The following is a 13,189-nucleotide window of genomic DNA, read 5'->3' on the forward strand; positions in this document are numbered from 1 at the left end:
TTTTAATTAATTATCATATAATGAATACAAGGCATTTATAATACCAATATTATGCAATTAAGTGGTCATTTTTATTTAAATATATCACAGAGCTATTGAAAATGCTCTTGAAAAAATTCCACTCACACCTCCAAAGGGGAGCCAAACAGTGAGTCCAAAGGTGAGCTTGTCCACATGTCACGTCACAGGCTGGGGAGGGTCCGACCACAGTCCCAGGCCCTCACCGTCTTCGCTTGTGTCTCAAAGGTCATAATCCTTGTCACCCTAGTCCCCTGGTTTAGAAATGAATCTGTGACTATTCGAGCTTAAGTCCTGTACCAAATTTCTGCAGGTTTAGTTGCTTCTTAATTACAGAAATCAATCAAATGTCCTCAGCCAGGCACATCTGAGCATCCGTATAGAATGTAAAAAGCCACAGGCATCAACTCTAGCATCAGAATTAAAAGTCGAGGAACCTAAAAGTTTCACACACAGAAGATGCTTTAAAAATACAGAGAATTCTCCAATATCATGCTCGTGAAAAAACAACTTTTTTTTTAAGTAGAAAACTGCATAATTTGTTTTTTTTAGGCCACAAACTGCATAATTCCTCCACAGGCCTGAGACTCCAGCAAGGCCCCAGAATCCACTTGGAATGGCAACCAGTCTGGTGTCACCCAACCTGCCTTCCCCTCCCTACTGAATTCATATCACTCTGTGTATAACACAGGGCATGGTCTGTCACATGGCACCAAGTGAGAGGAAATGGGAGGGGAATCTCTTATTCATTTCTGTATCCAGACCCCTCCCACATCCTTGTACATTGTAGCTGCCAAATAAGTGTTGGGGAGGGGAGGGACGGAGGCTAGAAGAAGAATCCATACCAGAATCCAGGGCTTGTTCAAAGAGTTTAAGCCCTTGACCATTTAGCAAAGCTTGAATATCCACGTGAAAGGAAAAAAAGAAAGAGAAGGAAAAGAGAATAATTTGAATTAAGTATTTATCCTCAGCTTTAGTTTCTGTCACAAAGCAGGTGATTTTTTTTTTAAGCTACGCCAACACAGCGTGTAAAACCAAAACTGAAATCAGAACTCTCCTGCATCAGAATTAGAATTTTATAGAATCAAAGTCATTTCTAGGTCTTCCTTTCCTTCATAGGCCACATGGAGACTGTGAAATTTAGAGAAAACCCTCATGCCTCAAGAAATGGGGTGCCAGAATTCACTGTCCTTGTCCGAGTCCACAACAGCTGGCAGTTCCACGGAACTCCCGGGAGTCATGCTGTCTGTTAACTTGTTCCATGGATACCCCATGTTCTCCAGTAAGCGCCAGTTCCTTCTGCATCCTGCCCATCTCTGCTCCCAACCTTCTTTAAGAATTCTAAGTGTCATCAGAAAAAAGCTAAGCTGAAAGAGCCACCCACCCACTCCGCCATCCTACCAAAAGGAACCACCCTGGAGATGCTTATCTGGCCCCAAGGTACTTAATTTCAAAGACAAATATTTTGAAAACTCTGTATTCCTAAGGATTCAGCAATATAACCCTGTGTAGTTTATTCATTAGAACTAATTATGAAAGGTATAAAGTAAGAAAATTGTTTTTAAAATATTTTTTTAGTTTTACAGAAATGTATATAATAATATTCATTCATTCATTCTACAAAGATTTGTTGATTCCCTTTTATGCAATTTTAAGTGTATATTAAGTAATTACTACAGAGCCACAGAATATATGAATTATCTCATCATTTTCTGTTCTGTGACAATACAGAAGGTTTTGAATTTTCACACTCCTATCTCCACATCTGTTTTAGTGGAAGAATCTAAGGACTAAGGATTGGAAAAGAAAAAAAAACATCATTACTAATCAACTACTTAAGTTACACAAAATCAACCAATGGGGCACTAAAGGAAGTAGAAAGGAAAAAGCATCAAACAGAGAATAATCAAACAGCTATCCACAGTGAGTGCTGGAAGTGTCCAAGGAAAAGCTCTAGAATATCTGAGAAGTTAATTTAAAAATGGATTTTGAATTCAGATCTTGATAAGTCTCCCAAGAAGTTGAAAATGCATCTCACAATAGGGCTCCACATAAATCCTCATGAATTTATATTAAGAACTGATTGATATTCCATCTTGGTGCAGAAGCAAGAAGGAAAGAACCACCAACCTAAGACCACTAAATACCAGTAAGATTGGTACTTGAATCCACAGGTCTGGACTGCCTAAAAGGACAGAAGAACCAGGTGGTTGGGTCAAAATAAAAAGATGAGTTGTCATGATGAGTTGCATGTAAAGCAGGATTTTAGAGTTTCTGTGTGAAGGCTAAAATCAAATGAAATACCAAGTGGCTAATGGGAATTTCCAAAAGTGTGGCCAACTCATCATCAAAGACCCCAAAGTTCAGTGCCTTGAAAAGGAAAGACATTAAAACAAAACGAACGCACTCTGCTGGGGCACTGTTTGCCAAGTAAGTACCCAGGTCTAAAATAGTTTCCATTTATCCTCATATTTCTGCAGAATATTTAAACTTTCTCTAAGGCTAAAATAAATATATAAATAAACAACCCCCATTACACATTAGTTCTCCAAACAAATTATGGTTTCAGGCAATGTTAATCAACAAAAAGAATTAAACAAGAAGTCTTTAAAATTAGCCATGACCTTATTTATGGCTTCATTACATTCAGGATTTCATTTGTTGGGTTGTTTATGTCACCTCAGCCTTTAATTTAATTGCTGCATCTCTAACTATATTAGATAGCTTAATGAATGGTGATGGCTTGTTTTTACTCACCAAAATGTAACATTTGCAGAACATATAACACTAAAGAGCCACTTAATTCATCCATGAATTAGTAGAAGTTGGATTTATACTTTGAGGCTGATCCTCTATTAGGAAAAGTATGATGTGAGCCAATATGACATAATTAAGGATGAGGCTAAAACGAGAGATTCTGGGGCCCATAGACATCGTGCTGAGGGCTTGGACTGCATCTTGGAGACAATGAGCAGCTGGAGAACAAATTTAAGCAAGAGAATGAGATGTCAGATTTTAATTTTAGATAGAAAACTCCAGGTATTGTGGGAATTTGAAGAGAACAAGACTGGAGGCTGGGAGAAGAGCTAGGAGATGACTGCCAGCATCCGTGAGTAACAACAGGAGAGAAGGAGTTTGGAATTATTCGGAATGTAAAATCGTTAGGCCTTTGTCACTGACTGATGTCTGGTGTGGGAGGCTGCAGAAGAAAACACTGTCTAGAGTCAATGTGAGGGTCGTGACAGCATTCTCTGAGATTAGGCTGATGATAGCAGAGGAGGTCTGGACTGAGAAACCATGAACTTGGTTTTGGATGGGGTTTAGGTGCCTGGGAGACACAGAAAGCACATGCTGGTAGTTAGCTCCAAGAATCTAGGGTTTATGGAGGACTGAGTTAGTGCAGAATAAGCATCACCAGTGCTTCAGAGCAGTTAAAGCTACAACCCAAAGAACACATAGGAATTATCAGTGGTCAGAGCTATTTCCTCAGGCAATCCCAAATTAGGAGACAAATAGAAGAGAATCTCTAAAGAGACAGTGAAGAAAGAGTCAGAAAGGAAGCAAGAGATAGCAGTACCGGACATAAAAACTAAAAGAACAGAACTTCAGGGAGGCCAGAGTGACCCAGAGGGAAGAAACAGAAGCATTCATTGAACCAGGAGTCCAGGATTGGGAAACTAACACACCATGGCTGCTGTAACCCAATGCCCACAAACCTACTGCCTTAAGATAACTCCAGTTTATCACATTTGAGTGCTGGAGGTGGGTTTTGCTGGACTTTAAGCCAATGGGTTAACAGAGATGGTTCCTCTGGAGGCTTTCAAGGAGAACCTGCTTCCTGGCTTTTAGCAGCTTCTAGAATCTACTGACCTCCTGGGCTCATGGCCCCTTCCTACCTTTATGGCAGCAGTCTGCATCTTCAAGTCTCTCTCTGACCTTGATTCTCTCGCCTTCTTCACTTATGATCCACTGGGCCCAGCTGGAGAATCCAGGGAAACATCCTCACTTTAAGATAATATAATCAGATCTGCAGTGTCCTTTTGGCTGCATGAAGGAGCCTATTTACAGGTTCCAGGGACCACAGAGTCAGACATGACTGCAGGGATTTAGCAGCAGCAGCAGCAGAAGCAGCAGGGACTAGAGCGGGGCATCTTTGCAGGGGCCATTATTCCCCCTACCACATGGAGAGAACAAGATGCAGGAAAGAAGAAACAGCAGTCTCTATCAATTCTAGATTAATCTTTCAAGAAGTTTGGATTAGAAGTGAAGAGGGAAAATAGGGCAGAGAATAGCCAGAGGGTAAAAAAGACTTTTTTTTTTTAAAGCAACATGATCAAGACATCAGCAAGCTCACCAGCTATGAGGAAGTGGCAGCAGAGACACACAGGCTAAAAAGGGACAAAAAGGGGGACCAAGGAGCAGGCTCCTTGCAGGGGTAGGATTGGGATCTGGAATAGTGTTCACAGGGCTAGCCAAGAAGAAGGAAAGTGGATCCTCAGTAAGTAGGGAGAGAGAGGTGGTCCAGGCAGATGGAGGAGGTGGATGGAGCTGGCCAAGGTCAGAGATGGGTAGGAGGAACACTGAGATGGGGTCAGTGTAGAGCTCATTCATCAGCAAGGGCATCAACTTGCAAAACACACGTTACAATGAGATGGACTCCATTTGAAATATCTTTCTCACATCTCAAGAAAAGCAGAGATTAAAAAAAAAAATACTAAGTAAATGTAAGCAAATAAAATGGTCTTTGACTTTTTGAATAGCAAATACAACTTTGTTATATGACCCAACCTTTTAAAAAGAGCGCATGTTTAATAATGGCCCATAACTAAGAAAATTAGTTTTCTCCGTGTTTGGCAGACTTCCTTTTGACACAACTGGATTCCGGTTTTTAATGGGGGAGAAAACAAGTTCACAGAGGTCTTTTCTTTTAAAATCGGCATTTTCACTTTAGTCATAAAATGCATGCAAAAAGCTTGTGATTATGGTATTTATGTTTCCATTAAGGTGTCCTCAGCAAGCTGGGGGAGTCTAGCCTACTATTTTCCTGCTATTTAGATTTATAGCAGCACAGTAACTATTTTATTTCAATTATATTTGAGGACAGTGCTCTCTTGGTAGCAAATGATTGCATGGTGACAGTCAGCAAATGTCCATTAGAACTATCCTTCTGTAGAGTTTTTAACTACAGATTCTGGGATCTTACTATAAAAATACGAATTGTTGGTGCCCTCAAATAATAAAAAACATACTGACTGTCATTCCATCAATATTTTTTTTTTAAGAATTCGAAGCACACAAAACTTTTGGATTGAAATTGTATAACTTACAAAAAGAAACTTTTTGCTGCGTGTCAAGAAACATTGAATAAAGTTTATGATAACACACCTGCAGGCTGACATTTTGAATAAAATGATGATTCGGTCATAGGTAAACAATGGGCATTTATGAATGCCCAGATAAAGTCATACCCAATATGGAAATTATATATTATTTCACAGCTTCACTGTAAACAGCCCTTACTAAACAAACTGATATTAGAGTTCTGATTTGATTTTGATTAGCTGCATCACACTCTGAAGACACAGCAATCAAATAGGATATACACTCCACCAAGGAGACATAGGATTAGAAATCATTGACAATAGAATCTGGTTACAAGCAGGATAAAAGTTAAATATGCCAAAACTTTTGTACGTTTGAGCTTTGTTTTTCACAGAAAATAGAAGAATATGTCTGGTTTCTCTGGCATCCACCCAATACGAAAACACAGAATGTTATCAAGAGCATTAATAAAAAGTAATAACAATGACACTATGACCAAAGGGTACAGTCAGATAACAGTACACACGTCAAGTCGATTAAACAGGCATGGATATATTGCCAGAGTATGAAGCGATTCTAGAAAAAAAAATATTTTATAAATAATATGCGGAAATGGAGAAAGTGTCCCATTCTGACATCAAATTCACAGCACTTAATAAATGATCCCTGGTTATTTCCATGTGGGGCTACCAGATCCACATTTCCATCAGATCAATCAAAATGATAAACAGTGAAATTCAGAATATGGCTTTCTTACTGAACAATAAAAATCCCAGAACAGATTCAGGCTACACTTCACACTGTCAGTGGACTGGAGATGCTCCCATGAAATCCAAAAATTTGAATAGTAAAGTTCATCTGACACCAACAGCAAACTTGGGTGAAATTTAGTTAGTTGCTGGGAGATTCCTTACTGGGTATAAACTCTCTCTGAGGAGTTTCAAGTTTTAGGTTTCCATTATTTAACTTTTCAGAAAGTTAATGGAACCATATTGTAGGTCATCTTGTATGTTATTTCCCTGTCTGAATTTAAGCTTATACATACAGAGGCATCAAGAAATGCTACTTTCACTGATGTCTTGAGTTAATGGTAGAGAAGCACGTTGAACTTCATGCCTTAGGATACATCGATAGGGTGCACAGGTCAAAGATCGCTGGCTACAGACATGCAAAAGAGCCGCAGAATCTAATTGAGAAGAGCGACGGCTGAACTGAGTCAGCCAAACTGCAACAAACCTGCCACGGAGCATCCACCACCACGTTCATGCTTGTGATTTGTGTGAGACTTCAGATTTGGAAAAAAAAAAACATTATTGGCCACATTAAAGTAATGTTGTTCATTTGCATGTAATGGTTTTGCTGTTTTGTTTGTATTTAATTTGTAAAGATGTTTGGTTTTATAGTTATATAATGGCTATAAACAGAAGGAGTTCAGCCCTATTTTATTTTTATACATATTTAAATAACATTATAATCAAAACAATTTAATTCTATACGGCAGTATCAAGAGATGGTTCTTTGAAGAGTCTCTACACTACTCTAGTCTGAGAAACACTTTTTTACAGCTTTCATTCTGACAGAAAAAGGCAATGGAGGTGAAGCCATTATTTCCAAGCCAAATTCATATTCATAGGTTGATGAAGAAATACTTCACAGGTACCATAATTCCCAACTTTTTGGATTAGCAATATCATTGTTCAATGGACAGCTTATCTCTGAAAAAAATAATTACAAAACACAAAATTTTAATTTCTGTGATTTCTCCAGAATTTTGATTTTGGAAAAGGGTTAGACCATCTGTGTTTTAAGAAGCCCTCCAGGTATCTGATGCATGCTAAAGAACCACTAGTTTGAAGGGAAACCTACTACTTTTAATATTCAAAGCACAGCTCCACTACAGAGCAATGATTATGACACCATTATAAGATGGGATGGAATGAGTGTATTGTTTATGACAATAGCATGCACGTGTTTCAAATAAAAAGAAATGTGTACTATTTTCTTCATGAACTAAATTTTATATGGTGCATGAATATATAAATGGAGGGATGGAAAAAGATGTTCCTAAATTGTTTCAGATAAAATTTGAAATATATATATCCATTAACACAGGGTCAGCATCACACTCCTTTGTGCTGCACTAATGTATACAATCAGACCTGTGGCTTGTTAACGAGCAGTTTGAAGACTGGCTATACTATACATCTCATTCAGTAATTCTTTCATGACATGAAAATCATGTCACCAAAAAACAAAAATAGGTCCAAATAAACCATAATTAAAACAACTCATGTCATTGCTCATCTATCATAACTAGAGGCTCACCCCACAATAAAAAAAAAAGTCTTAAATTGAAGAACCACTTTCAACTTTTTCTTATCTGAGTTTTAAACTACAGGTTAGTTCTCCCATCAGAACCCATTTTAAGAACAAGATGAAATACGCTGGGATCATGAGACAAGCTATCAAAATCTCTACTGTTCCTTCCATTAGGCTTTGATTTGTGTAAACTCGATGCTCTTAGACTCAACAGCTTTTTAAAGGCCGTTAATAAAAGGCAGTTCTTGCTTGAGAATTGATGAACAATCTACTCCCTTGTCACAAACTATATAATAGCTGATTTGGAAGCAATACTCTGATTGCTCCTGGAGCCTACCTGTCTGCAGGTAAAGGTTTGGAATTCCGCGGCTTCTTCACTTGGGCATACAAAGCATCCATCATATGTCCTTCTCTTGGGCTCTGAGGTCTGGTGCTGAGAGCCATGGAACCTTCATAGGAAGAAATTCCCCCGTACATCAGCTCATCATCACAGCCAAATGTCCGATGAAAATCTTGGATTTCAGCATAGTCACGTTCCCGAGCCTGTCGCTCCCTAAATTCTCGAGTTTTGGCTTGAATCCTGTAAAATTAAAATAAGTTGGAGCAAGAAAAACTATGCCTTTCCTAAGAACTGGATATAGAACATTCATCAAAATACATTGCAAAATACATATTCTTTCATGCAATTCTAAGAAGCTGGATAGGATAAACAATGTTATATTCATTTTAGATTATCAAGGTAATGTCATGGATTCTCAAAAATTATCATTTCAGATAGCTTTGTTCATGTCAATAAGACATACTCATAATTTACATCTTATTTTAAATTATCACTTATTAACTAACTCTAAAAATCCACAAGGAATAGTTTTAGGCATCCACTTGCATTTTATTCATGAAATTTTTTGAGGCAAAAAGTCACTTTTTAAAAAGTTATACACACATATACTGTAGTTGCATACATTTATGTATGTATATACATGTACGATCTTCTCATTATGATACCATACACATTCAACATACTTTGAAACTTAAGTATGAATCCACACTATTATTCTTTATTAGTGGCAAAAGATCTCAGTTTAATGATACTGACTTTGATTTTTTGTGATGTATACAAAGCTCACAAAATCCTGAGTTTCAGGACAAGAAGGCATGCATTCAACCAAATTCTGAAATGAATCTATTGATATTGTGCTAAGCTGGTCTTAGTTAGCTGAAGATAATTCAACAACCCTTGATAGAACTTTGATAACTTTTAATGGGAAAAATTTTTCTATTACATACTTATAAATTTAAATGTTTACTTAAAAGTGAAGTCTTATTTATAAAAGCAATACTTTGGGCTTTGTTTAACATTTTATTGCAAAGTTATTGACTTTTTTATATTCAAAGTAGACCACTGCTAGAATAAATGATACATAAATGTATTTAAAAGAATACAGAAAAGATACAAAATCAGATGAACATAGGACATTAATAAAAGAGAAAACTACAGGTCAGTATTTCTCATGAATATAGAAACAAAATTCCTTACCAAAATATTAGCAAATAGAATTTGGTAATATATAAAAATAATTATACACCATGACAAAGTGATGTTTATTGCCTGAATGCAAGGCTGGTTCAATATTTTAAAAATCAAACAATGTAGTACATCATATTAATAGATAAAGAAGAAAAGTTACAAGATTATATCAACTGATGCAGAAAATGCATCTGACAAAATGCATTCAATAGTTATCATGAGAGAATTCCTCAAAAAAACTAAATAGAGCAAAACTAACTTCCTAAACTTGATAAAAAGCATCTATAAAAAACCCATTGATAACATAATGGAGGAAGACTGAATGCTTTCCCTTAAGATCAGGAAAAAGGTAAGGATATCTGCTCCCACCACCATAATTCAACATAGTGAAATTCTATACAATGAAGTCAGCTTAAGAAAGGAAATAACTGGCATACAGGTTGGAAAGGAAAAAATAAAACCATTCTTATTTGTAGACAGCATAGTGGTCTTTGTAGATAATCCCAAGGAATCTACAAAAAATCTCCTATAACTAAAAGGAAAGTTCAGTAAGGTAACAGAATAGCAATACAATATTAATAAGCAAAAATCCATTGTATTTCTATATGTTGGCAGTGAACACAGATGCCAAAATTAAACTACAATGTCATTTACAACCACTAAAAGAATGAAATACACTGACTAGAAAGGTTTGTTTATAGATATGAATAAAATACATAGGTGTAAACCTAACACAACATGTACAGGACTTACATGCTGCAAATTATACAATGATGATGAAAGAAATCAAGGAAGATCTAAAAACTGGAGAAACATATAATTTTCATGAATGAAAGACTCAACATAGTAAAGTCAGTTCTCCCCAAGTTGATAAACAGCTTAATGTAATTCCTATAAAACTCCAGCAAGACTCTAGTAGATACAAACAAGATTATTTTCAAATTTATATGAAAAGGCAAAGGATAGAATAGCTAAACAATTGGGATAAGAACAAAAAAAGTGGGAGGAATCACACTTGATGGTGTGGTTTCTATGGAGGGAGAGACACTTAGATCAGTTGAACAGGATAAAAAAACTCAGAGCTAACAAGTATGGCCAATTGATTTCTCATAATTATACGAAAGCAATTCAGTGAAGTAAGTCTTTTCAACAAATAGTGCTGGAGCAATTAGACATCCATAGGCAAAAACGAAAACAAAACCAAACAGAGCAAAACCCACTTTGAATTTAAACTTCATCCCTGATACAAAAATTAACTAAAAATGGATCACAAATTTAGATGTAAAATGTAAAACTACAGTTTACCTGTGGCCACCAACAGTGGGATAGGACTCAAAGAACAGACAAATCTGGTTACTACCCTGAACCAACGTGTATTCTAATGTTCATCCTAGAAATAGATGCTAACAAAGCTTGCTGCATCAGTGGCACTAAGAGTAGAGCTTTAGAACGAGGAATGCACTGTGGTTTTGGTGCACTTCAGTGACAATTGAGCCAATAAAAGTCACACAATGATTTTATTTTATACTTTTACATTTGAATGTCTTATTTATTATAAAGCGAGAAAAGAGACTGCAACACAACCAAAAGTTATATATTCATGTCATATATTTTCATGTTTATTACTCATTGTCATATTTTTCTCATTTCAGAAAAAAAAATCTTTTTTTGGTTCAGGAGAGAAAATGCTTTTAAAGAAAATCACATAGTTTAAGGAAACTTTTCAAAAAGAGGGTGTCTCGCAGTGTAGCCCTTAACAGCTCCAGATGGTCAATGCCATAAAAGGACACCCCCTCTGCTGTTTCACGGTGACCCTGGGGTCACAAATTATCTCTAAGATGTAAGACTCATCCGTTTTTCTGAACAGTCAGGTTGTTGTTTAGCAGTATCCATCTAATTTATCTTGGGCCAAATCTCAGCAATGACAAAAGTAACTGATTAGCACAAAACTTAGCCAAAGAAATAAATGTCTATTGATTTAAGCAGCCCAGAAAGTCGTTCTGAGCCATAAACAAGAGAACCATTCTGAGGTTTAAATGATGGCAGACAGCTGTTCTGACATGGATGGGCAACACATTCAGGCACTATTTCCCGATTCTTGGAACGTTAAGAAAAAAATGTGAAAACAACTACTAAAAATTTTTATTAAGACCTTTAAACATTTTAATAAAGAATTTATCATTTCAATTTGGTATATTCAAACATAAATATTCACACCTTTCTTTTCTGTTAGAAAAAAAAAAGTATTTTCCATTATGATAATGAAATTGCCTTGAACCTGCATAGAAAATAATACACAAAATAATGTAATATACTAAATAAAGTAATAAGGTTAATTTCTTTCCTGCTGTCACTAAATTCATGCTAACAGTCTCTCTTCAGCTTGACATCAATTAATGATTTTCATTCCAGACTCTTGTCACAGTGTTCACCACCCTTTTCTCTAATTAAAATGGATGATGCATGATGAAGATAAAACACACAAGACTTCTGTTCTTATAACATTTCTATTCATTAGAATTTTTGCTTTTACAATAAATGGCTTTTAACACTAATTGCAGTAGAGTAAAATGAAAATAACTTTTTTATGACTATGAAGTATAGTCCTTACATATCCAGAAAAGACACAAGGCTTAATAAGCACTACTATTAAGGAATCAACTTCTCAAGATAGAAAAATCAATGGTTCCTTAAATTACTCTACTGTATTCAAAATACTTCTACCTCCAACATTATGAATGCTCAATACATGGAATGTTCTGAATAATAAGTTTTTAGAAACTCCAAGAAGCAGAAATTGACCTCTAATGTTTTTAATTTAAAAAAAAAAATGCTTTTAACATCTACAAAAGATAGGATATACTCATGTTACTTTAACATACAAATTAAAATAAATTTCAGATTGCTATATATTAGATAAGTGTAAACTATCTTCAAAACAATGTTCAAGAGCTTGAAATCAACTCTTTTGGGGAACATTTTGTCCTCAACTTATTATACTACCATATGGAAGCTTGTTTCTGGGAACAAAGTTCCTGGATCTTTTCCCAACAATGTTTCCTGTCTAAAAATCGGTATTAGAGAAATTCATCAAAGAAAATCCTACTTTCGTGGCAGAATGAAATGTAAGCAACAAGGCAACTGGAAAAAACAGTTTGGCCAAAGAGAGGTTGTGGTCAACTGACTGAATGCTGACTTGCCCCTCAAAACAGTTGAGCAAATGGCAGACATCAAAAATCTTCAATCTTCACCTTACCCTGCTGGGCAAATCAAACAACTGCCACCTACCTAGATGTAAGCTGCCAATGGAGTATCTATGCTGAATTCCCAAGAGAAGGAAAATATCCCACCGAATATGAAGAATTATCATTTTAAGTAGGATTTTAATATGCTTATAGTATTGGGGCAAAAGTTGACTGGAAAAGCCTTCCAATGTTCTGAATGGATTCTCAGAAAAAATTCTTGAATAGGAACAATTGTTTTAAAGATACATTTCCAATCCAAGGGAAGAAGGCAGCTGTTGAAAACCACAGTGGTTATAGTAGATTAGGGATGGGGGAGTCAAAACTTCATCCCTCAAAGCTACAATGAGGAAATAGCAGATTTATAATATAAAATAATTAAAAGTTGAAAAAAGATCAAAGAAAAGCTTTCACAGAGACAATACTATCCACTAACACAACCACAATTTTTCCAGAATCTACGCAGTTACAAGAATGTACACCCATCAGCAGCCCTTTGTCTAAGCATGGGTACAGAACTACTCACTTTGCTAAATGCTGAGTTCTTGAGAACTAGATCTAGACCCCAATTATAATCTCTGTACAGTGTTCCTTATTAACTCCAGCCCTACCAACCTCTCCCCTTCCCAAAGCTCTGTGGTCATCAACTTTCACAACTGATTATAATGTCTTATGTTGATTTTTTAATGTTATGAGGTTTAGATCTTTTCTCCATCTTAACAAAGGTAAGAAATTCTTGACAGAGGAAGAATTATAATAA

The 13,189-nt window shown here is 36.1% G+C and overlaps 1 protein-coding gene across 47 annotated transcripts in view; it reads right to left on the minus strand.

Moving 5' to 3' along the window:
- Window positions 1–13,189, minus strand: part of PARD3 (par-3 family cell polarity regulator) — a 579,141-nt gene that overhangs the window by 134,546 nt on the left and 431,406 nt on the right. For all 47 annotated transcript variants that reach the window (XM_086334618.1, XM_086334607.1, XM_086334597.1 and 44 more), the window contains one exon: window positions 7,997–8,239. In XM_086334618.1, the coding sequence (XP_086190744.1) occupies window positions 7,997–8,239 (243 nt within the window). The remainder of the gene's footprint in view (window positions 1–7,996; window positions 8,240–13,189) is intronic.

This window comes from Bos grunniens, chromosome 13 (assembly GCF_055505025.1).
Source record: "Bos grunniens cultivar Pamir isolate PY7600 chromosome 13, Bosgru_T2T1.0, whole genome shotgun sequence".
NCBI lineage: Eukaryota > Metazoa > Chordata > Mammalia > Artiodactyla > Bovidae > Bos > Bos grunniens.